General features: G+C 37.9%; 1 protein-coding gene across 1 annotated transcript in view; it reads left to right on the top strand.

Annotated features, from left to right (window-relative positions):
• PLXDC2 (plexin domain containing 2) overlaps nucleotides 1–26,618 on the top strand; it is a 278,317-nt gene that overhangs the window by 155,467 nt on the left and 96,232 nt on the right. The window contains exon 4 of the mRNA XM_086742185.1: nucleotides 2,980–3,049. Within this exon, the coding sequence (XP_086598311.1) occupies nucleotides 2,980–3,049 (70 nt within the window). The remainder of the gene's footprint in view (nucleotides 1–2,979; nucleotides 3,050–26,618) is intronic.

The following is a 26,618-nucleotide window of genomic DNA, read 5'->3' as shown; positions in this document are numbered from 1 at the left end:
AAATATTAATGGAACAATTAAAACATACCTAGCACTACAGGATTTATATGACAGTGCTTTTTTTTTTTTTTCTTTTTTTAATATATTACCACAACCTTCTTAACTGTAAAATAAAACTTCAGCTGTGGCTTGGATGCTCCAGATGTTTGTCATGTTTTACCTGCAGCCAGCAACTAAGCATGACACAGCCGCTCACTCACTCCCCCCTCAGCAGAACAGGGGAGAGAATAGGAAAAGTAAAAGTGAGAAGACTTATGGATTGAGATAAAGATGGTTTAATAGGTACAGCAAAAGCCACAGATGCAAGGAATTCATTCAGTGCTTTCCATCAGCAGACAGGTGTTCAGCCATCTCCTGGAAACCGGGGTCCATCACGCTTAACGGTTACTTGGGAAGAAAAAAGCTGTAACTCTGAACATCCCCCACCTCTTTCTTCTTACCCCAGCTTTATATGCTGAGCATGACATCATATGATACGGGATATCGCTTTGGTCAGTTGGGGTCAGCTTTCTCAACTGTGTCCCCTCCCACCTTCTCGTGCATGTCCAGCCTATTTGCTGATGGTGTGGGGTGAGAGGCAGAAAAGTCCTTGACTCTGTGTAATCACTGCTCAGCAGTGACTAAACATCCCTGTGTTATCAACACTGTTTTCAGCACAAATCCAAAATGTAGCCTCATACTAGCTACTATGAAGAAAATTAACTCTATCACAGCCAAAACCAGCACAGTGTTTAGATTAGATGTTTAATAGTTGATTACTCAAACACTGAAATAGATACAGGATCACCTCATACTTGGAAATGCAGTTCCCATTCCTGTCAGTCCATTCTATTATTTATGAATGGAAAAAACATTTTTACTCCAGTGGGTTGAAAATTCTGATATTCTTTCTGAAAAAGGAAGTGTGCTTCCTAGCAGCAAAAATAAAAACACATTTATTTCTAGTGGCTGTTGCATTATTACACTTTAAAACATTCCTTAAATCCCCTTGGCTCTTTATTACAGTATTACATTAAACAATTGTCTATATTAAACATTTTTACACTGTCAGGATATAAGGCATCACTTTTTGATTGAAGTCAATGGGATATCTCTATCTGGCTTGAGTGGGCATAGGATCAAGTCTTTATTGCAAATATCTTTGTATTAATATTTATATTACAGCAATTTAGAAGACTGTTAAGGGGGCACACTTGTTTAATCGTTATTGTGTTATTCAGAAAGTTAATGCTAATAGGTGAAACGGACAATACTGTATAAAGGAAAGACGGAAAGGTCAGTCAGAAAATTGGGTTTTAACAGTGTTTGGTAGAGCAAGGACATAATTTAAATGGAGTGCATGCATGAACAAAACATACACCTCAGTAGTGAAAACTTTAGAACATGGAAAAAATAATTTGTTTAAGTTAATTCATGAGATGTCTTTTGCATGTGTCATTTTGATTAGAAATGTTCAGTCATGTGTCTATATTTATGTATGTACAGAAAAGGTCATTAGAACCTACTCGGTCCAATTAAAACAATGCAAATGGATTTTTCATTCTAATTAAAAACAAACAAAAAAGTGCTAATAAATCCTGTCAAAATTCTGTCTTCCACATAAGTGCAAAGAAAATCTAATTTAAAGTCACTGTAAATCTTCAGCTGTTAATTTCATCCTAAATAATTCTTTAAACATTTTTGTTGGATGTAAATATAATTCTTCCCAACAGAAGAAATATTCGAATATAATCTGAAAATAGTAAACCCAGGATAGAAATAATGGTAGGGAAAATAAAGACAAAATGTTTTGGGTTTTTTTTTTTTTTAATTTTTTTTTCAATATATGGATTGTTGCCCTTTCTTAAGTGGAGACATACATCAAAGGTTATAGTTGAGAGAAAGTAATTAACAACCCCTCTTCACACCAATTTTTACTGTAGTAACTCCTTCTAAAGAACAGATGATAATGGGCTGCATACCCATTTCCTATTTGGACTTCAGGCCAGTGTGGAAGTTATGTGAGTTTTATGGGATATTACATTTAAACACTGAAAAGACCTTACTGGAATTTCAACACTCCTTTCTGTCATGACTACCAATCCATTCAGATTTTAACCATGTAGCACACCAAGTGATAATTATGGGTGGCCACAATAATCAGTGAGCTTTGGGAAAGGAGTAGAATAGATGGGAAATGAGAGAACCATCGTCAGAGAGGGGAAATGAGTTTGGATTTGAATGGTACTTTATGGAGAGCTTGGGTGAGGAGCTGTTCTCCAAATCACAGTTCTCAGCCATGAATTCAGCTGATAGAGAATAGTCACCTGTAGGCTGACTGGAGAAAAAATATTTTCCTTCCTCTTCTATTTTTCAATAAGTACTTTAAGTAGAGATTGTTAATACTTCCATTTAGTGTTTCTTTATAAATTGTTTCAGCTCCTAGTTAACAGTACAGAGAGATTTGGCAACTGGTGTCATGTGGGTTTGATGGAGGATTTGCCTTCCAGTGACCAGCCTTCATCAGATAAGCACCCAGGTAGCAGTAGGACGTCAGGGAGAGTGCTTGAATCTGAAGGAGCATTTTGCAGAGGAGCAAACCACCTGCAGCCAAGGGAGTGAGCATCCTGTAAAACTTAGGTATTACTAAGGCCTTAAATATTGATGGCTTCTCTTAAGAAAGAGGTTAAAGCAACATTTTTTTAAGGAAAAACTCTATAAATCTTTATTAAGTTCATTCTTATGAGAGGGTTACAATGTCTGCTGATATATTTTGTTTTCTGAAGTCTTCAGTTATGAAGACCTACTGCTTCCAGGTGTCTAAGTGCTACACAGAATTGTTTCCAGTTAGCTATTGGCAATTCCAAACCAAGAATAGCAAGGCTCCAGTGAAAAATAAAAAGAAATGAAACAGATGTTTGAAGTGGAAGACTGTTCATTTTGTTTTCTCTTACTTTTCTGCACAATATTTGCTTTATTTTCTGGTGTTGTTCCTTTCAGAGAGTGAATCTGTCCTTCGATTTTCCATTTTATGGCCATTTTCTACGTGAAATTACTGTGGCAACTGGGGGTAAGTGGCTTTCTAACCATTTACTTTGAGTAATATGAGAAGAGTTTCTTGCAGCTATTTAGAATACTCTTTTTCCCCTTATATATGTCAAGAGATAAACTGCAGCATTTATTTAGGAAATTTTGCTTTCCACCAAAAGAAAATTACAAAATATCGATATGATGAAAATCCTCCAGCTGCTCAAGTTGAACTGTTGTAAAACCCTCTCAGTGTAAGACTTTATAGCATTAATCATTTTCTATTTAGGTATTTCCCCCAGAAATCTTTTGTGTGTGTGTGTGTCTGGAGCAGTTGCACTTGTGGAGATAGTGCTGGAGCCAAAACAGGGAGGGAAACTTAGGCTTTGCCTGTGTGGAAGCAAAGGATTTACTATCCAAAGATAAGTGCTGCTAGAAGTATGTAACTTGTCACCTGTGAGGCAAACCCATTGTGATGTGTTCTCTTGATGTGGTACAGTGTCTGGAACAGTACAATGGTGTTCCTCTCCTCCTTCTGTGGGGTAAGATGGGAGATATGGCACACTTTGAGCTCCTAGTCTTGCAGCTCTGGGCACCACTGATAGCTCATGGTTGGGGCTCTCCCTCCCAACACTGCTAGCTGCTGCTTACACCCATCTCCTGGATTAGGAACAGCCCCCAACCTCTTCTGCTCCCCTCTCGTTCCACCTCCATGAAAGACAAAGAGGAGACCAGAGGAAAGTGAGATGACGTGGAAGACAACAAATGAGAAAATGAGTAATGGTAAAAAAAAAAAAACAAAAACGCAGAGGGCAGTATCACAGAGAGCGCACCCACATCATCCTCTGGTCCCTGAATGTGTCCAGCAAGTTTATGGACCCTGACTGGTGGTGCTCAGCCTAGAGGTGGGACAGAACAAGCAAACAGAAATAGGGGCAACCATCACCAAGACCAGTCCTACCCTGTCACTGGTCAAGGTTTCTTCTTCTCATGCTATAAGTGGTCAGCTGGCCAGGATCAGGGGTGCCCATGTCCCACTGGAGCTCTGAATGGGGAGGGTATGACTAAAAGATTAGGGAAGAATTGCAGCCAGTGTCTCAACAAGAGTAGGAGCTGGAACAGGGGTTTCTGAATGTTAAAAAGGATGCAGAATTATGCAGTGACTTCAGTACCAGGGTTTTTCTTCTTGATCAGCAGTGACATTTTGATGCTGATCTGGATCAGATGAACCATGAACTACTGATTGAGATTTTGAGACTTGTCTGATTTCCATTCTGCCTAGTTCTGTATTCTCTTATTAGAGGAGTTGCATTTGATGAGGTGCCAAAATCAAGTGCATGAGCTGTGTGGCATGAAAGAAAGGAGTGGGATGGATCCTGCACAGCTAAAACAGCAGCAGTGGGGACAGTGTTCATTCTGTAAAAGTTCCCTTATTCATACTGCTGAACTTGGTTCCTTAAAATTTCACAAAGTTCAATCTTTCTCCAAGTAATTTTTCTTGTGTAGTCACTCTGCTCGGCCTTCACTTTTAATGGAAGCCCTGAATTCTTACCACTATTGTCACTATTATGCTACAGTCATCAGTCTTCTTCATCTGCCCCCAAAGACTTGGGAATATAGTTAAGGAGAGCTGTGTAATAGTAATTTGTGAGGGAAACATTTTTTCCTTTTGGTGTAGAGCATTCGGGTAATTCTGGTGTTTCGGTTTGTTTGGTTTTTTGGGGTTGTTTTTTTTGTGTTTTTTTTTTTTTTTAAATAAAGCATGTAAGCATATAAGAATAGCTGCAGCTCTGCAGCACTCTTTTCTCTTGCTGTTAAAGGAATACTTTATGATAATTCTACTCTTGTTTTTGCTCCACATTACTAAATAAAATAATATTGCTGTGAATAGATCTACGGATTATTGTCAAGTTAAAGAGGACATTGACATCAGTTCATTTACTATAGGCCACTGACATGAGCACAGAGATACTTCTGTCTGTCATGTGACACTTCCATCATTTTCAACTTCAAAATTAAGCATGAAAAAGTAAGATCTAGTCAATAATAGCTTAAAAAATATTATCTTGATATAAAGCCCAGCATCTGTAAGTCATCCTGTCAATCCAGGACAGAATCCAACCTTTTCTACAACTTTAAGACTCCTAAATCCATTTAGCAGGAAAAGATTTGTTTCTGTCCTAACTCTCTGATAAATGTTTTGCTTTGGCTACATTTGCAAATTTTGTTACTGTAAGTCATTGGTGGTGCAGTGTGGCTTACAGCCTAACAACTGCTAAAGACAAGTTCAAAGTGCTTTTTGTACCATATGGTCTACTGTTTCTTAGTAACCAAGATTTTACAATGGCATTTCTATTATTAGAGATCTGGAACACCTCCAGAGGTTATTCTGCGATAAAAAGAATGACAAAGTTAATGTGTGCAGGAGTCCCACATGACAGATGTCCACTTCCTGGAGAACGGGATATGATTAATTATGCTAATGACAAGACTACAAACTGGTTTTACTTCCAAATTATAAATTAAATAACCTTGTTAGAAGGAAAGTGGAGGACAATGGCACAATAAAAATGTCTACCCAAATGGTTTCTGCCATTCTTCATGGAGAGTGCGTTATGGCATAGTAGGGTTTCTAGATGAGTTAAGATGACTTTGAAGTTGCGGAGGTGTAAAACTCAACTTTTTCTTTGTTTTAACTAATATTTTTTTCCTCTTCTGAATGGTTTTGCTGCACAGATTGTGTTTGACTAAAGAAAGGAAGAACAAGGAGTGGAAATAACTAGTTCGAGGGCTTAATTCACTGTTGTCCTTAGCTTGTATTTGATAAGGCTATTTAATTCATAACTAGGAGGTAAGACATAATTAGTAATTTGTCATTCTTTGGGATCTGGGCATCTGTCTCCCCACATTCCTGTAGAGAGCATTTTCAAAGCAACCTCAGGAGAGCTCTCAAAGCTTTAATAACAGTAGATAGCACAAAAAAAGTTGAGTTTTGTTTTTTGTGAAACTTTCTAAAGTTTGTGCTCTACAGGACACAGGTGTTGTTATTTCTGTAATAAACCACTCGTGAGTTAGTGAGTCATGTTGCGAATGTCAGGGAGCTAAGTTCATGAAGCCTGTTTCGTTGCCTATCACTGATACCCCTAACAAAGCTTGGTCGCTGTGGAGGTGGGAAGACCCTTTCTGTGCTACAGTTCTCCAGGCAGTAACACAGCCCTTCTCATGGGAGTCCTTGAAGCTCTGTGGCCCCACATCCTAATCAACATGGAGCAACGCTTCATACTTGGTTGTATTAATTTTCCCTGCTCAAGTCCCTCTTGTTTACTCTCTGTGGCTTATTTTTTTGTTTATCAGTCAATGTTCTCTAGTGCAGCCTTGTATCAGGTATTGTGAATTATTTAAGATTTTTTTTTTTTTCCTTTTATGGCCTCTCTCATTGACAGAACATTTCTCTATGGTATTGCTATGCCTGTAGCAGCGTTGCAGAGAACAGTGGTAGCTAACCCAGATTATTACAAATTTTCATTAAACTTTGTTGCTGAGATTAATAAAGGCTTTAATTTTACCTTTTTGGAATTTCTACTGATGGTTTGAATGATCAGAGGTAATGAGGGGTCTTAAACTAGTCTCAGTCTCTGTTCTTTCCATGAAATAACTGAATATTATTGTATGTAACCTGTAAATCAAGAACGTGTAATAGAACCAAACTGCTTAGGAACATAAAAGATATTTGACTTTCACATTTAACTATAGATATTTAGTAGCAGCAAGGAAAACAGCAAATAAAATTAAATAAAATACCTCTGTATTATTATATACTGGGAAAACAGTATTTTGGTCATGGAACTTTTCTCTAGAATTATGCTATCAAGGAAATAGTTAAGTAGCTGTTTACAAAATAATACATTAGGTCTGTCAGATTTTATTGAGAAGTGCAGACAACTTAGTATGGGTACATTGCTGGTATTTTATTAGGGAATTCTTGAAGGTATCTTCAAGTCTCTCTCTCTTGGTTTCTTTTTTTTTATTTTTTTGGTAAAGTCTGGGGATTTTTGCAACACATAGCAGATACAGAAATCAAGGCTAGTAGATTATTGAAACTGAGAACTTCATAGAATGGTTTGGATTGGAAGGTATCATCTAGTTCCACCCCCGCTACCATGGGCAGGGATGTCTTTCACTAGATCAGGTCGCTCAAAGCCCATCCAACCTGACCTTGAATGCTTCCAATGATGGAACATCCACAATTTTTCTGGGAAACCTATTCCAGTGTCTCAACACCATCATAGGAAAGAATTTCATCCTTATATCTAATCTAAATCTACCCTCTTTTAGTTTAAAACCATTGGAGCCTCATGAGATGAATGAGCTGAAAGAAGTTTTTACACTGAAAAGGTGGACTGTAGCTGAACGTAGTATCAATTGACAGGGAGCGCTCAATTGTAGCAAGATGGTATTATCCTGGAAAAGCTAGAGGGAAGAACAACTGTGGGAGAAATGGAAAGAGGGAGAAATTAAGCTGGGGGTCACTACTATTAAGATAAGTAATAGCCATTTAATAGATCAGCAATTTCAGCAGTATCTCCCAGTGGGGAAGCTGTTGTACTGGTGTTGAGAAGCACAGATGAGTGGCACAAGAGAGAAAAACAGATGTAAATGAAAAGATGAAACTTCAATGTTACACTTCTTTGGTGCTGTCTGTACCATATCATGCAGGTTATTATGTTGGAAATGAACATGTTTCTACAAGTATGTGAAACTGGAAATAAGAATACTGTGGAAATTACAGAAGAATACAAAGCAAATAATTGTGTCAGACTTCCATGTGGAAAAACATTAAAATCAGCATGCTTAGCAGTAGGCAAGCTACACTAGGAAAGCCACAGAATTGTAGAGGGATAGATTATAAATTGAACAAGGTAAGAGCAACAACTGATGACCTCTAATAGGCAAAGTTCACTATTTACTCCAGCAGCCTCTGAACATGTCAGTAACTGCTTGGACATCGCATGAAAAATTCAATTCAAAGGATGTGTCTTTACAAGCATAACTTATAAAATGTATGCTACCAAGAAGTAAGAAGTAAAAGGTAACAGAGAAATAAGAGTATTAGTATTTGGTGAAGGAAAGCAAAAGAAGACCGAGTGCCATGGTTATTGCTTTGCGAAAGCTTAGCTGGTTCACGATGGGTTGATGGTAGTGCTGGAAGGGATACTGTGCAGTGAAAGTGCACAGAGTTTGAAATAACTCTGCTAAGGACTACAGGCATGGGCATAGCCTGCAGGCAAATTTACAAGTAAAACAAATAGATTATATACAAATGGTACAATTCATCTAGCTGTGCCAACATCTATGTCCATGTTTGTCAGCCTAAACTCATATATAGTCAGTAGAGATGTAATCAATATAGTCAGCAGAGTCTATGAACACTGAAGGCAGATGTTTAAAGTAGGTTAGATGGATTGCATCCTGTGTCTAATACTCTCTATATGTCAATATATATATGTTGCTACAAAGAGAGCCTGGGTTGATCAGCTCAGATATAAATGTTTACATTTTTAGATTTACAAAGCTGGGTGAGTTGACTGTTGAGACATTTTATCAGCTAACACTAAGAAGTCTCCAGAAATGTCCACATACTCTATGCAGTAGAAAATGCACAAATACAAATCCGGGAAAAAAAAAAAAAAAGGAATTCAGAGTTGTTGCAGGAAAAAAAAAAAACATGAATAGAAAATGTTCTGCATAGGTAGACGTCTTATATAAGAACTACAACAAGGAACTGCTGTTAAAAAGCTGACAAATGCTAAATCCGTCAGATAACTCCACAGCAAGCAAGGGACCCAAAGCACTGACGCATATCAGCAGAGCAGTAGGCTATTTCAGCCTGAGACATTTGAGGCAATGACTCCCAGTCATCCTGTAGTGAGTTTCTCGCGTTTATCTGAGGATGGGGATTCAGTCACGTATAGCCCCACTGAAGCTGGAGCAAGCAATTTGTAAAAACTGTATTAAAATCTAATGAGATAATATTTGACAAATCTTCCTTCAGTAAAGGAACATTCCTGAGCAGCAGATGGAGGAATTATTTGAAATAGTCCTTATGGTAGAGATGCTGCCTGAGTGTTTCTACCATTGTTAATAGCGGAAGAAGTACCAAACAAAGAAATAAAAAGGCACCACAAAATTAATCCCACTCTGACCAAATTAAAGTGGGTGATCTACTAAACCAAAATCAAGAACTCTTTGTATAATTATGTTACTTCCTAAGGTCAGGTTGTGTGTGTAAAAATATTTTTACTTATTAAAGAGAAAGGCTTTTGTGCATATAAGATAAACACAGTTTATTATCAAAACTGCAACTGTTTTACCCAATGTTAACCCAAGATAGGATCTGAGATTGTTAAGGGTGTGAGGATGGTTATAAATTTACAGCCTGGTGTAAGCCAATGCTACTGAAACATTATCTGGATATTTCCAGTCCTCAGAGGAAAATTATACTCACATGCATTTTCCCCTACATCTCTTACAAATTTACTTTCTTGAACTTTCAAAACCAGTGGATAGCTGGAGTGACGTTTGCCTGGTTCTCTGGAGTATCAGTGTGTACAGAGTGGAGCATCTTGTTGGAGCCTGCCAGAAATCTTGGTCAGGCTTTTCTGGTTGTTCCTGCTGCTCTGGCCCCTTCAGCACAGGAGCCAGCAGATGTGTTCATCATTTAATGAAGAGCTCTTTGATAACAAAAATTATCCTATGGACAACACCTGTTAAATGGCAAAGGTGATATAAAGCAGAGTGAAACACAGTGCTTCTAGCCAAAATTGGGTGACTCGGACTACCCTATGTCTGTTACAGGGGATTACGCTTGTCATCACCAGTGGGCAGCTCAATCTGTAAGAACTGTAGAGGCAAATGATTGGCAAATACCAGCTCACACAATTGCATTCTATTTATCTCCTCACATCTTGTCTGTTTCTGATGTCTTGTATTTCCATACAGCTGTTTAAAAAAAAAAAAGTTCCTGTAAAGCTTCTTTCTCTGTCATTTGTGTGTCAGGTGTCCGTTCCAGAACTGCCTCTCCTATTTCTGTAAGGGGGTAGCTCTTTTATAAGCTTTCCCCTAAAACTCTGTTTTGTCTTAATTTCTGTTAGTGAACTCTTACAATTCCTTCTGTTCCTGCCCTTGTCTTTACAAACTGTATCAGAAATATTTAGGGAAAAGGTAATTGCAAACTTTAGGAAAAAAAAAATAATTCCATGTGCCTTGACATCACTCTGATATTCATATAGGAAGGCATTTGACTTTGACTGTGGGGCTTATGGGCAGTAATTGCACTGAAGTGGTAACAAGACTTAAAATGACCACAGTTGTGTTTGTCTGTAAGGTTCTGTTTCATAGAATAACAGATAACTAGCCAAAGCACTTGCCCACATGTAATGCCAAATAAGTGCTTAAATAATTTTGCAGATCAGATGCTTAATAATAAATTAAATAAATTAACGTTAAGGCAGAAAGCCTCCAGGATAACCAACAACTGCTTCACTGAGCACTGGGAGGTTGTTAGGTATCAGTTATGGCTTAGATCCATGACTTTTTATTGTAGAATTTAATAGTAGGAATATATCTTACATTCAGCCTTTATAGTGGCATTGCAAAGTTTCAATAATATTGTGCTTTCACACCATAGTAAAGATTTTTAATGCATGACGAGCCTTTATTTTCTGCCTCTCCTACAAAATATGATTTTTTGGTTTTGTTGTATGCTTGTAAGTTAAAAAATAAACTTCAATCCATTTCTGCTTTTTTACCAATTGACTTGTAAAAGCTGCTATGTATGTTCAGTCTCATAAAATTTTATGTAGTTTTATTTTGTCTTTATTCCTTATAACACAGTTTTAGCTCCTATTATCAATGTAAAGATTGAATAATTGGACTCTGCAAACCCCAGCTGAAAAGTCGTTTACCGACAGAGAAAAAAAAAATCATTTTCAAACCAAAACCATGCAGCTGGAAGATTATGAGAACAATATACAATAATATTTAGTTTCTAATTTAAAAGAGGAAATTATTGATTAAGAGGGGGAAGTAGGCCTTTTGTTGCTATAAGGCGGTATTTGATAAAAATTATGTATTAGTGTGGAAGTTCTGAGCCTAATGAAATGTGCTCAGTCCATAAAGCTTCTAAGATTTGTAAAATAGTACTCTTTCATAAAGTCAAAATAAAAAACACACTGGCAGTTGGTTGCAAAGTTTTTTTTTTTTAAATGGATTGTTTCAAAGCATAGAGCATTTAGAAACTGATCAGGCTGGTAAATGTTGAAAATTCATCTCAGAGTCAGTATTAATTATTACACACAAGGATTACTATAAATTGCAGTATTTCTAATAGGAGGTGGAGTTTTATTAGTTTGAGTTCTGCCCAAATATAATTGAGTTGTCCTTTTCCCAGAAGTTGATGTCTAACTTTGGCAAAAGCTCTATTCCTTGTCCTCTTAAGCAAGTTTTTTGTTTCTTTTTCTGAGTGTTGAATTCCTAATGATATCCTTTTAAATGTAAAGGACTGTTCAAAGTTTTTCAGTCAGCTGGACCTGTGTGCATCTTAGTTAAGGCTTTTTCCTTTCGTCTTTCAGGGGATCTTGTTTTAGGTCTCAAATCAGGCCGCTGTAAATGCAGTATTAAAATTCTGAATGTGAAACCCTGTACATCATGCGATACTATTGCTGTCTGATACCATAGCACCATGTACCATTGCTGATTGCTCGTAACAGCCAGGGCAACTGCGGGCTTAATCTCCTTCACATGTCATTATCCGTATCTGTAAATGTCATAAATTTATGGGTTTATTCTTAAAATACTTATGAAATTCATATTGTTCCTCATGTTTCTGTTGAATTGTAGAGATTCCTGCATTGACTGATCATTCAGCTTCACTCAGAAATTACTTTTAAAATAGCTCCTCATGTTCTGACAGGATGTTTCCATAATTACTTATATGTAATATCAGGGCAACTCTCTAATTCAAGGTAGCTGCTTTGTAAAGCTGTGTTCTACCATGGAAGGCAGCACCCATACCCTCCCTTGCTCCTCTTCTGAAATACCTGAGTATATTTACAAGTTGTAGCACAGCAACAGTCAAAGGGTAAAGTGTCAAAGCCTGTGGGTTTTCTTTCCACAAGACATTTTCATTGGGTAGTATTAATTACAAGAAGACAATAATATGGGCAAGGGTTTTGCATGTGTATAGATTAAGTGACTTTAATTCTGTCAGGAAAGGATATCAGAAATATTCTGTTTGGAAGAATTCATAAACTGTTATGTCGGTTCAACTAAATGGTGTTTTTAGAGCTGTGATTAGGTAGCAGCCCTAGCCAATTAATAATTTTTTTTTGTTCTAGAAATGAATGGGTCTTTCTCCACTTTTATGCTGTCCAGTTTAGTACCTTAAAAGGTATCTCAACAGCTCGTATGAGGATGTATAGCAAGGTGTTTAAGCTAGTACAATGTTAGTACAGCAGTTAAGCATTTGTGCTGTATTACCTTTGTAACTTAATCTATTACCTTTGTGTTGCATTACATTAGCTTTTGTATCTCTAGCATGATGCAGCAATACATGGTATAGATGTGCTTATAAAGGCCTGATTAAAAAATAAATAAATAAGTAACCTGAAGAGCCATAATCCAAAGAATTAATCAATAAGGAAAACAAATTATAAGAAAAAGATAAATTTAAAGCCTTGAAACAATGTCTTAGTTTGCAGCTCATAATATCTTGGAAGAGCTTGTTTTTTCCCCTTTTATTTCACTTAATGCTTACTGATTTGTTGGGCTACTGGCAATATGTCCAAAGCAATTTCAGCAAGTGACAGTAGATTTGGTTTCCAGCTGCATTAGAGAGCATGGAGGTTTTGGTTGTTGTGCAGTAAGCAGCTTTTTGTTTTCTGAAACAAAAGTTTGGAAGCTTACACAGGCTTAATTAAAATCAATGAAGGATTTAAAAGTGAACGTTGAAATTACTGCTGGAGAAATGTAATTAACAAAGTAAATTGTGGTCTAAAAAGGTTCCAGATCAGCCTAGAGTGACCCAGTGCCAGTCCTCACTGATGAAGAAGCAGGAAATATTCTGTAGGACCTGAAAGAAGGCAGCAGCAAAAAGGACTGGAATCGTCCTACTGACAGCACAGCTTCACATTAAGAGGAGGCTATTTAGTCACTTAGTTTTACATGTTCCCAGTAGCATTATTAAAAATTAAATATAATTCCTCTTTCTTCTTGCTATTATCTACTTTGTTGTATCCAAAGCTACTGATCATCCATAATTTCCATTTCCTATCTGTGTGTCTGAAGGAAGACTGCTAAGAGAGCATGAAAAGCACATGAATCAAGCCATGTAAGCCTTTTTATGTTTGTTACTTCCGATAAAGGATTCTGATGTCCCTATTTGGGATCTGTCAATGTCAGAGGAAATGTCTGCATCTGGAATTTCGTTAGCATCTCTAACAGACAGTATAGGGAATACAGATTTTCTTAATATCTTGACTGTGCTGCAATGTGGGTATGATGACTGTCCCTCTCTGACTTTTGGAGAGTCTTAAGAAAACAAAATGATGCTACGTGGTTTGCATACTCAACAGTTGGAAACAGAATGCATGCTACTGTTGTCTGAGTCACATTACGAAAAATCACTTGTCTGTTGCCAGCTTCTTCATTATAGCATCATTCCTTCCTTGGCAACAACCTTGTCTCAAGCCAGTCCTTGCTAAATTCATTACCCTTGCAAATTGTTTAGATTGATATCAGCCTTTTTTCTGAAACCAAGGCCACTGAAATAAACAGGTTCCCATGGATCTTTGTCAGTTTTGAATTCATAGAATCATAGAATCATAGAATGGTTAGGGTTGGAAGGGACCTTCAAAGGTCATCTAGTCCAACCCCCCTGCAAGGAGCAGGGACATCCCTGACTAGGTCAGGTTGCTCAGAGCCTCATCCAGCCTGGCCTTGAACGTTTCCAGAGATGGGGCCTCCACCACCTTTCTGGGCAACCTGTTCCAGTGTTCTATAACTCGCATCGTAAAAAAATTTTTCCTAATTTCTAATCTAAATCTACCCCCCTCTATTTTAAAACCATTACCTCTCGTCCTATCGCAACAGGCCCTACTAAACAGCCTTTCCCCATCTTTCTTGTAGGCCCCCTTGAGGTACTGGAAGACCGCTATCAGGTCTCCCCGGAGCCTCCTCTTCTGCAGGGATTGGGACCTAAATTTCTTCACCCACTTCCCGTTCCTCCTTATGATCTTGGCCTTGGCTCCATTCACATCCTTTCCCCCTTCCTTCTGTCATTGTTGTCATTTGGCTTTGACAGCCCCAACCTTCAAGCTTTTTCATGCATATGCTTGCTCCTGAGGAGACGGTTCCAGGTGTGAGTGGTGGGGAAAAAAGTATTTAGGACTAGATAGGAGTTTGCTTCTCATATAAATTAATTAGAAGGGTTTTTTTTTTTCCTTCCTACCTCTTGAACTGATAATTTAGTGGCAAATCTTTGATTTAATGATAAGAACATATAATGAAATACTGAACAAATAGAAAATAGTATTTGTTGTTTTCATGAAAAGTTCACCTCAAAACTAGATATTTGGTTTTATGTGTTTTACTTCCATTTATTTTGAACAGCTTCTTCCTCTTTCAGCACATTGCAGTGACTATTCTAGACAGGGCTTTTATTTTAGAACTACTACCACTATCCCATAATGTAGTAATAATTTCACATGTCCTGTGTGTCATTTTGATAGTGACATTCAAATAGGCTCCTACTTCCGTCTGGAAAAGCAGTTGTTTGTCATGTCTTTCTAGTGTGTCCCCAGGAAATGGTAAGGTAACCAGAATCAGCAGCGTGCAGTTCTTACTCTGCCTTAGCGGCCGGTCCTAATCTCAGCTGTTAAAAAGCAGGGGGTGAAGAGAAAGGGGATAGGGCCATCAGTGCAAATGCTGCTTCTCCTTCAAGTGTTAGTGGGTTCAAAGTTGCCTTGTATTTCCAGAGACAACGTTGGTATAACTTAGCAGGCAGGGTCTGCCCTGCAGTTCCTGTTAGAAGTGTTTTCACTTCACCCATTACAGTACTACAAAATCTGTTCAGGCTGGAGTATAGCCTGTAACTCTGCTTTTAACCAACCTGAAAAAAGAAAGCCAGGCCTTGTAAAACTCTATCATGACCCTTGATGCCTGGGGCCACTTACCTTGAAAAGTCCTTTTGTAGCTGTTTGCTCAAGTAGAAATAGTGACTTCTGATTTCAAGCTGCTGCACGTGGCAGACTTGTATGTGCGTGCACATCTGAGAGCAGAGAGACTCTAAAGGCTGTTGAAGAGAGCTTAAATGGTGGCTGTTTTAAGAATCAAAGGACTTAACTGGCCTGCTAAAAATGAGTGTGGTATTACACTATCATTTCTTCAAATAAAGAACTGATTATTAATTTAAGAGTTTATTAATTATAGTGAGCTAGCTGCATAATTGTTATATCCTCAGCTGAATAGCATTAGATGTGTGATTTCATATGTCTCACTGGTTAGTTATAGTGAAGCCAAATAAAAGAAGGTGTTATTTGGCAATGGCTTAATAGTGCAATAAAAGTCCATTTCTATAGGCCCATTCTTTTTACTGCAGCTTACGTTCTGCTTTCATTCCTTGCCTTTTGTGGGGGAGGCATGAAATATAAAGGAATAAAAATATCTGTGGATTGTTACAAAGATTCTGAGATTCCATCTCTCTCAATCCTATACACTAAAATGCAGATTTTCCTTCTTTCGAGTAGATTTCTATGAAGTGTGATTAGGAGGCATTACACGTATTAACACATTTTACTTGCAGATTCCTTTCCCCTAATTTCTACCTCTCACAAAATGCATTACAAACAGTATTTTAAGGGGAAAATTGTGTTTGTTAACCTATGGCCCGCATTTATTCCCTGGGAGCTATTCTGTAAGCCATTAGACTCGGAGACTTTTGGGCCTTCTTAATGATCAGAACAATTATTGTATGAACTGCACACCTGCTTTCCTGTCCACATCAGACACTCCTACCTGCAGTGACTACTGCTTTGTCTCTTCCATCTTAACAGCTCTGAGCTGTACCTTGTTTCAAGGGTCAGAGCTGGGTTAAGGCAGCAATGATGTTACTCTCCATAGTTATATGACCTATGTCCACATTTGCAGGAAAAAAAAAGCCTTCAGGCCTTCTTTGAGAAGACTTTTGTTCTTAGCCATCATACTACATTATTGGCTTCTTTTAGATTGTAATGTGAAAGAGAAACCCTTCTTTTTTTTTTTTTTTTTTACTTTGAAGGACACATGCTTACACTCCCAATTAACAACTAGCCAGCAACTTGATTAGATACATAAAAATTTCTCTTTAAGGAGAATTTCTGAGTTTTTACAAGTACTTTTTTTCATGTTTCTGCAGTTATAGCTTTTAGGACTGCTGTAGTTGTTAATTCCAACTTCAGGTATGAACGTGGGCTCTGATAACACTGAGATGAGAAAGCTGTGCATTCAGCTGTGAAAATGTCCAAGAAATAATATTTGGCTTTACTTCATATGTATTCACTCAGCAAATGACAAAAGAGTTTGGTGGAGCACCTTGCATACTCTGGTACTTCTCAGAACTCAGTGTGCTTTAAAATCTAGCCCTAGGACTCCAACTGAAAAAAATGTATTTATTACGATTTTCGTAAATAATTTTAATCTATTTCCATTGCAGGGGGAGGGAATGGGATAGATGTTTATGAGACATACAGCTGGTTTCACCCTACATGAAGAGTAACTCAAGTGTTTCTTATCAAGCACTATGGACATTTGAAAGGAGTAGTTGGAATCATTTCATTGTTTGAGACATGCTGTTTTCACTATGTGGGGTTTATTCCATCATCACTGTTGTTTATTGAGAAAACACAATTTTGCTGTAAACTCAAATGGAGCACAAGTAATACCTGTCCATAAATGTACATCTTGAAATATAAACACCAGCACATTATAGCAGTATAATTATCAGTTGTTACAATAGGTTTAATTGCATTTTATGCAGACTAGAAAACAATGGTAAAGTGTGGATTTTCTGTAGTAAATTGTGTGTTTTACTGTGAAATAAAAAAGTAGAAAAAAGAATTTAAATCCATGTGATGGTTTCTAGTTTGGAGACAGAGTTTCGTATATATGTTTTATTGACAGAAACCTAACCTATTTCTATCACATATTCTTGTTAAGACTGGGGAGATGGTAAGGATCAGAATTTTCAAGAATCTTATAGGACATGTTTTCCTTTCACAAGTTGAAAGTACTTATATTTCAGGGAAAAATGTGGTACTGGCTAGGCAGTCAAGAAGATTCTCAAATATTTCTGAGGTTGAAATGTAGTTGTTTTTAAGTATAGCAGTGTTGGCATTTTGTTTTCTTTTAAATTTAGTAATTTTGGCAGTCGGTGTAGATATTAAAGGTCAGCTTCGCTCACAAAAGCAGTTTAAACTTATCAAATATTTGAAAACTAATAAAGGCATGCATTTTTATTCAGTATTTCCCATTTAGATGTCTGTTTTTTTCTAATATATTTACAGTTTGGGGTTTTTACATTGTAGTCATGTTTTCAGGATGCCACACTCGGGTATGTTTTTCCTGGTTTTGCTTCTGGATGATGTCTTGTGAAGCGAAATGAAATGTAAGCACCATTATTAACTTGCTGCTCCTCTTGGATCACTCAGATTCTGCTGTGTTTGCCGTTGTGCTGCTTGTACAAAACTGTTCCCTGGGAGAGGCCTTTTCAGCCTTGCTCCTTTAGATGAGCAGTCACTGAAAATGAGGATGTGTGGTAGTCTTTGTCCCTTCCATAGCGGCTTGGGAGGTTTGGTCTTGTTGACATGGTCTGCATGAAGTTGCCTATCTAATAGAGACACTGTTTGGTCTTGCAAATCCAATAATCATAGATGACTATGAGCCATAGTAAAATTGTTCTTCCTCTTTTCCTTAGATAAAAAATATTCCTTATAGAAAAAAAAAAAAAAACAGTGTAGTTCTGTCCTGGTTCTGGCTAGAATAGAGTTAATTTTCACCTGAGCTGGGAGAGGCACTGGAGCTGGTGGCATCTGTGGCTGGGGGATTAGCCAGCAGCTGGGATAGTTTACCCAAATTAGCCAAAGGGTTATTCCATCCCATGGGACATCATGCTTAGTGTATAAAGTGGGGATGGGGCTGAGAAGGAGCTTCCTGCTACTCAGAAAGGAGCCAGGCATCAGGATCCTCTGTTAGCTATTGTACTGTGAATTACATGTCTAAGTATTTTCTGTTTTCCATCTCTGGGTTGTTTTTTTTTTTTTTTGTTTGGTTTTTTGGGGTTTTTTTTGTTTTTTGTTTTTTTTTTCCTCCTCCTCTGTTGCTTTCTCAAACTGTTTATATCTCAACCCAGTTTCACCGTCTTTTCTGTCCTGATTCTCCTACCCATCCTGCTGAGGGGGAGTGGGTGAGTGACTGTGTGGTCTTTTAGCTGCTGAGTGGGACTAAGCCACAACAAATTCTTAAGATGCATAAAGAAGAGCTGAGGACTCCAATCCTCCAGCTCCAAAATGTAGGGTTACTGTCCTCTGCTACTAGAGGCTTGGCACTAACAAGGCATGGTTCAACTTTGAGAAACTTCTGAAGTGAGTTCTCTGCCTGTTGGTGATACCCCCTTTATGACAGCTAGTTGGATGGTCAGAGGGTACTATGTGTGGCTTTTTGTTGAGGGCATACTGACTTCTTTTTGTCTATTCTTCAACATTGCTTTAGCGTTGCCCTCAGCAGTCAGTTGCTTTCCCTGGATGCATCAGAAATTTGCCTGCTGCAAAAGCAAACACCAGAACAGGGTTGGCAGGCAGCTTACCAGTAGTTATCACTAATGCATAGCTGTCTGATATGCCCATTAATTGTATTGCAACTGAACTGCAATTCTGCAGGACAACGATGCTTGTGTTGCAACAATTAAGCTATGCATTTTGATAATGTGACAAATAACTTTGTCACCTCAGAACGTTAATGTAGAATTGGGACTGTGAAAAAAGATTATGTTTAGCAAGCAGTCAACTTGTCTTTTAAGCTGGCAAGAACTGAAAGTATATTTATTGGGCAACAATGTGAAACAGGTGATCTCCAAAGATAACAATGTACCAGGAGAAGCTTCAATCAAAAGGAAATGTAAGGAGTAGCAGAAAGGAGAGCTTATTTTGAATAGATTTACAGAGATCTTGTCATCTCATCATTATTTTCTGTGGCACACTAGCATGCTTATCAATATTTTGACTTCAAATAATCTAACATCATTCCTTTAGTATGTGTAGCAGTCTGTTTGTTTTTTTGGTGATTGTCTTTCTTTAAGCTAATGTCCCTAGCTTCCACACAGCTGGAACTGCGTGCTTAATATTATGACTTTGAGCCATAGATCAAAAGGTCAGTCAAAAGACATATTTTGTCCTCACATGTTTTTGTGCATGTAAGTATTGCCATGCATTCTTCTATCTCCTATTTTGGAGTAATGAGATGAGTCCTTGTATGACAGAAAGTCGCATAACTGCACAACTGGGTGGAACCCCGTCCCTACAGGCAAGCTAGCACAAAAGCCCCAACCAGCACAGCTAGCATCTCTTGTGAATTGGTAACAAGAAAATAGAAGTCCCTTCACAGTTCCTGAAAGTGAAGAACTAGGTGTATTCAGTGTGTCCTGAAAAGTCTGCTTGGTCTTAATATGGCCTAATGGCCATCTTTAGTGGGGAAAGAGGCAATAGCTGATTCAGGCAGATAGCTATGTCTGTTCACAGGCTTAAGGGAATTTCTGTACTAAGCGCAGTATTGAAATGTGTCCTTATGGGGCTGCAGTAAGATTATAACTTCACAAAAAAAAAAAAAAAATCATTGATTTGGGTAATTTTTTGCCAGAGGGAAAGAAAAAGAAAAAAACAAACAAACCAACACAACCGTTTCTGGGAATGTGGAAAATGCATCTAATCATGCCTATCCTTATATATGTTTGTTTATATGACATCAGGATTATGAAAAATGTGAATTACTTGTTTAAATTGCTATAAAGTCATGGTAGCCAGCTGTATAAGTACATCTTTAAGAGCATTACAATTGTTGATTTATGACTAGACAGAAAAATGGGTCCTATTACTAGATTGCTGCATGTCATAAAACTACAAAGAAAACTTTGAGTTTTCTGTTGAAAGATATTTTTTTTTTCTATTCCATTTCCAGAAATAATACTGAATTTTAGTTGCACCTGTAATTCTACTTGTGTTCTTCGATGATCAATCATGGATATTTTCTTCTACATGATCACGGATGTTTAATGTTTTTTGCTGTCTGGGAATAGGAGAAAAGGGCATTGTTCAAGTCATCAGATTTTTAAAAAATACTTTTTTTTTTTTTCCTGTGTTGAATTTAATGACACGGGTATCTCAGGCTTGTATTTGCTTTTTCTCCATTAGTTTCTTTGCAATATACAATGTTAGATTTCCGTTTTGGACAGATGAATCATTGACTACATTCTTAATCCTATTTTATTTCTCTCTTGTTATATCAAGTTTTCTTGTCCTGTTGACAGTCTCAGAGCTTCAACCTAATTTGTCTCTTCTCTTTCTGTCTCTAGTCACTTCATTGTCATTTTGCTGTTATTTTGGCTTCTTCTGTATATTGTTTTTATTAAACAATGCTCCCATTCTGAAGCCCATTTCTACATATATTTCAGCATATTCTCAAGCTCTGAAACAATGGTTGAAACAGAACCTTTTGGCTGAAACCTCAGCATTATCTCCTCAAAATGCTTAGGAGATTTGTTATTGACTTTGGCAAGAGTGGGAATCAATCTGAGGTGCAGTTTAGCCTCATCCACCTGTCGTGTCTCATCATCAACTGAGACTGGAAGATGTTGGATAGCAGAGCAATTCTGTTTATGGCATGCTTATGCTAAGCGTTGACAAAAAAAAGAAAGATGGACTCTCTGAATGTGGGATCTGTGTGGGACAGCCATATAAATTGTCATAGAAATATTGAACGCTTCAGATTGAGAAGGGCCTTCAGAGATCACTGCATCCAATCCTGTGCTCCAAGCAAGGAGATAATAAATTAGTCTTGCCAGAAATATTTATTCCTTCGATGTATTTAAAATATACAAACCAGGGAGGTAGATATTTAACTTTAAATCAATATTACAGTTGCAATAAAATTTGGAAATAGGTACTTAAACTTTACTTCAAGCATTTTCAGTAATATTAGGGAGGTAGAATGACAGAATGTGCTTAAAACAGGGACCAGGGAAAACTCAGTAATACACTGATATGGAAAAAAAAAGAATTTTGCAACATGAAATGAGCAAACTGTGGGCTGCCTGTAGGCATCCCTGCTTCATAAATATTCATCTGACCTTCTGGTTCAGCTGTAGTCAGAGGGTAAAAGCCCTTGTAGACTCAGTGAAGCAAGGCAGATCACGGTCATGAGAGACAAGGACCCATTACATTTCTGTTACTGTTTGTTCCACTTAATTTCTGTAGGATTGCAGGATCTTCTTTAACTGTTAAAGTTATCTTCATGTTATTAGCCTAATTTACTATTTTCATCTTAATCAGATGTTACATGATCTGTGGATAAAATTACAGAGCTGAAGACAGCTGTGTGAAGCTGTTCTCATAAACAGGAATTTTCAGGTGATTTGTTTTGATTTTTCTAAAAAGAAACAAAATTAACTACTGTTATTTATTCCACTTATTCTGAGCATATATTGACTGGTCCCTACCATGGAAAATATTAAAGCCTGACTGCTTCCCTGATTGACTTCATGAAAGCAAACGTAACTGTATGAAGCATTTTTCCTTTCACCCGCTCAAGAAAATTAGTGATTTAAAAGCACCGGCCTAAAACCCTATTTTGTGTCACAACATCTATAAGCAGGTTCTAGCCCATTGGTTTCACACTAATAAACCTGAGGAAGAAACAAATAAAAGGTTGCCTCTGTAATGAGTGAGTGGAGAAACTTTAAGGAGACGTTGAGTAGAAGAATCTCATTATAATGAGCTGATTGATATCCATGGAAACCTTCTCAACCTTCTACGAGGTTGAGAAAATAAATAGCCATTAGAAAAATTACTTAATAGGACTCAGTGCATGGTTATCAGTTAACTGGATGATTAAAATGAAGGAGCAATTTGATTTGGCCCCTCCTCTAACCCATCAGCTAAATGAACATGGTATATGTATGAATTTGTAATGCGATGTGCATTTTTTTGCGGTAAAGTTTCCATGGTAACATAGCAGAAAATCGATAAAAGAGTTGTGTGATCTAAACAGTGCCTCACCTCCAGGTGTAAAGTTTGAAGCAGTACAAAAACAGTATAGTTATCAGCAAACTGCAGACAGTTTGTGTAATTCAGCTGGCCACTTAATTTTATTCATGGATGACTCTAACTTCATCCTGTAAGACTGCCCTACTCTGTAAATCTAGTCTCCCCAACAGTACAATTTAAAAATGAAATTGTTGTGCCCCATGGGATGGGTGATAACAACTTCAATAGTCAGGCAGTACATACAAAGGACCATGACTGGATTAGCTTAGCAGGTCTGCTAGTGTTTTAATGACTTTGATCTCTATTAAATATTCGGTTTTCTAGTATATCAGCTTGATCTCATTAAACTGCTCAAGTTGGAAAGATAATTCATGAAATGCTTGTTTACAGAATGATGCTTTTTCAAGCAGAATTTCTTAGTAGTTTGAAAATTACTGGATATGTCACAATATACATATAATAGCCTTGCATGCATCTGCCTCTAGTCAGCTATACAGAAGGTAATTTTTAAACATAAAAATCACAGAATCACAGAAGAGTTGAAGCTGGAAGGGAGCTCTAGAGGTTATTGGGTCTAACTGGCTACTCAAGCCACCTAGAGCCACAGGACAGTGTCCAGACAGCTTTTGAGTATCTCCAGGGATGGAGGCCCCACAACCTGTCTGGGCAACTTGTGTTAGTGCAGACTCACTCTCATAGTAAAAAAATGCTTTCTGATGTTCAGAGGTGTCCTGTTTTTGGCTGGGATGGAGATAATTTTCTTCCCAGTAGCTGCTGTGTTTTGGATTTAGTATGGAATTTGGTATGCGAAGAAGATTGATAATCCACTCGTTATTAGCTGTTGCTAAGAAATCAAGGACTTTTTCCAGCTTCCCAGGTTGCTGATCCAGGTTCCTCATTTTGGTAATGCATGTGGAAGAAGCTGGGAGGGGTATAGCCAGTACAGTTGACCCAAACTGGCCAAAGGAAATATTCCATACCATAGACATCATGCTCAGTGTGTAAGTGGGGGTTGGCCAGTGGGCAACTCTCTCTCTCTTGGGAAGTTGCAGTTTTGAGATTGCTGCTTGGAAAAATTACTGTTCTGAGATCACTGCTTGGGATTGTTCTGAGATTGCTCTTGGTTTGGTTCCATGATGGCTGCTTAGGATGGGCTAAATCAGTCATCGGGTCATTGGGTGGTGAGAAATTGCCCATCATTCATTTTATATATTGTATTATTATTATTATCATCATCATCATCATCATCTTTTCTTTGCTGTCCTAGTACAGTGTCTTTATCTCAACCCACGAGTTCTCCTTTCTTTCCAATTCTCTTGCCCATCCCATCTGGGAGGGAGGAGGATGAGCAAGTGGCTGTGTGATACTGGCTGGGGTTAAACCATGACAAGAGAGAACCTCCTGTGTTTCAGTTTGTGCTTGTTGCCTCTTGTCCTGTCACTGGGCACCACTGAGAAGAGCCTGGCTCCATCTGCTTTGCACCCTCCCTTCAGGTATATTTATATACCTTGATGAAATCCACCCTGAGCCTTGTGTTCTCTAGGTAATCAGTTCCTTAATCATCTTTGCTGGAGAGTCCTTCACTGGACTGTCACCAGTAGCTCTATATCTCTGTTGTGCTGGGGAGCTCAGAGCTGAATACAGCACTCTGGATGTGTCCCACCATTACTGGCTCATGTTCAACTTGGTGTCCAGCAGAACCCACAGCTCTTGTTTTTTCTGCAAAGCTCCTTTCCTGCCAAATATCCCCTAGTATATACATATATCTATCTATCTATATATAAAAATATATACACAAAAACCTGTCAGAGCTCCAACCAATATTCAGATTACTAAGTATCTCATAAATGGTGGAGTTATGTGTCTCTATGTTGGTGTCAGCAGAGCTTACAGTGATAGCTTGCCAAACTGTATTAATTTAATGTCATGGTCTTCTACTTTTGAGTTAAAATGGACAAAATCAATTATTCCACTTGAGTTATACCAACTGTGACTTTGGACTAGCAATTAAAATTTATGTTTAAGATCAAATCTCAATGTAAACAACATGCTATATATCTAGCTGCAGACTCTTGTTTTAGAATGTGAAGACACCTGACTGTATCCAGCTGTGACAGGAGGGATCTCACAAAGCTTTCCTTCAGCTGTTGATTGATAGCTTTCTTGCTGTCCGCAAAGGTAGTACGTTCATCTGACTTTCTGAAAACAGACAAAGAACAAATAACAACTAGCAGTAGAATATTATCATATATCTAGCTATATACTTCAGTGGGTCACATTCCACTGATTTTCTGTATGTAGTGCATACGCTTATGATACCAGAATTAGAAAGACTAAAAATTACAATCTGTTGAGTTAAAAAGTCCTAAAAGTTCAGAAGGATGGCCTTTTTTTTCTTCAAGAAAGAAAAACCTTTTGCTTTCTGCTTGTAAAAGATTTTTGTTGGTGAGGTTTTCTTAATTTTTTCAAATGGTGTTGACTGAGGATACCCTTATTAAATATTATAAAGCTAAGCTTTTTTTATATATATCTCAACACAATCCGGTTTCATTCAGTTTGATTGCATTTGAAAAGATATTCCTCATCTGAGGTCCTGCTGCTGGGACAGAGGTGTCATTTGCACTACTGTATATAGTAGACGCTTTGTTATGCAGCACTAATGAAAAAAAAAAAAGGTGGAGTACAGAGCTAGCAGGCACTTAACTGATTAATATTTGGTCTCAAATGAAGATATAGTATGTCACGCTAAGCAAAGATCATTTCCAAACAAACTAAAGCTCCACGACTAGGTTACTTAAAACTGATTCTCCTTAGCCATGTAATGAAAGAAAAGCTTGACACAGCAAAAAGCAGTATGTAGACCCAGGAGAGCTTTCTGTGAGACTCTTCATAACAGAGTAAACATAAGGTAGTGCCTGAATGTGAGGTATGAATTTGTAATGTCCCATCAACTCCCTTCCCTGGGAAGTCAAATGATAGCATGGCAGGGAGGTTTCTTATGCAGCTTGATAACAAATATCTTACCAACCAGGACATGATTTTTCTTCCCATTTATCTGCTCTTTCAGAAGTCACAGTCACTGCCTGAAGTAAATCTTCATAGCAGAGCGTTGTAGCACTACAGCACATTTTCACTTTACTCCTAGTATAGGAATTCACTCCCATTAAGAGGCTGTTGATGAGAAACCAAGAGCAGGTCATACCTGATGAGCTAAAGGAATACATTACCAGCAGATCTTCAGTCCGAGAAATGGGGTAAGAGAGTGAGTTACACTTGCTGAAGGTAAATGATTTATCTCAGCCCTGTAAGGTTCTCAGATCTCTGGTAGCAAAGACTGTAAATGTGCCAATAAATAAAATAAGCAGTCCTTTGTTGAAGCGCGGTGTCAAAATACATGAAATGGAAGATGTCATCCGCAGGAGACTTAGCAGGATAGGAAAATGCATAGTAATTGGATGTCTGTTTGGGACAGCAGCTGAAAGCAGCTTACGTGAGCTGCTAGTCCTTTGCTGTTCTAGCTACCTTTAGTAGCATGCTTGCTACAAGGGAGAAGTAGGGATTAAATGTTGTAGAAAACAATTAAATTTTAAAACCCAGAGTGTTACAATACTACCAAAAAATTTGTGAAGTATGCCAGGCTGCGTAATACAGATAATTAGTTAAAATCAAAAGAGTTACTCTGTTAGGTACAGAATCCCTTGCTCTACTCTTTTTTTTTTTTTCTTTTTTTCCAAAAATCCCTCAGTTAGAAATATGTTTTTAAAATTAAGCACTGAATTTCAGAAAAAGTATTAAAATTCTTGCAGAAAGTCAGTTACAGAAAAGGGTACAAGTCTAACCTGGAGATCAGAAAGCCTGTTTCATGGGGAAAGACTCAAAGTATTGAAAATATGCGGCCTTGAGAAAGAAGAGAGGAGTTCGAGTATTTAAAAGACCAGTGCAAGTGCCTCAGGAAAGACCTGCTCAGATTAAGGAGGATGGCAAAGCAGAAGTCTTTGAATCGTGGTATGTTGAGAACTGACAGTAAAGGGAAAATTTCTTTCTAAGCACAAACGGATCAGTAGCGGTGAAAAGTCAAGATGAAATATTCATAAAATCATAGAATCATAGAATGGTTAGGGTTGGAAGGGACCTTCAAAGGTCATCTAGTCCAACCCCCATGCAAGGAGCAGGGACATCCCTGACTAGGTCAGGTTGCTCAGAGCCTCATCCAGCCTGGCCTTGAACTCTTCCAGAGATGGGGCCTCCACCACCTTTCTGGGCAAC

Source organism: Chlamydotis macqueenii, chromosome 2 (assembly GCF_036417535.1).
Source record: "Chlamydotis macqueenii isolate bChlMac1 chromosome 2, bChlMac1.mat, whole genome shotgun sequence".
NCBI classification, from domain to species: Eukaryota; Metazoa; Chordata; class Aves; order Otidiformes; family Otididae; genus Chlamydotis; species Chlamydotis macqueenii.
The sequence above is the reverse complement of the archived record's forward strand: the minus strand, read 5'-3'. Positions and strand labels throughout refer to the sequence as shown.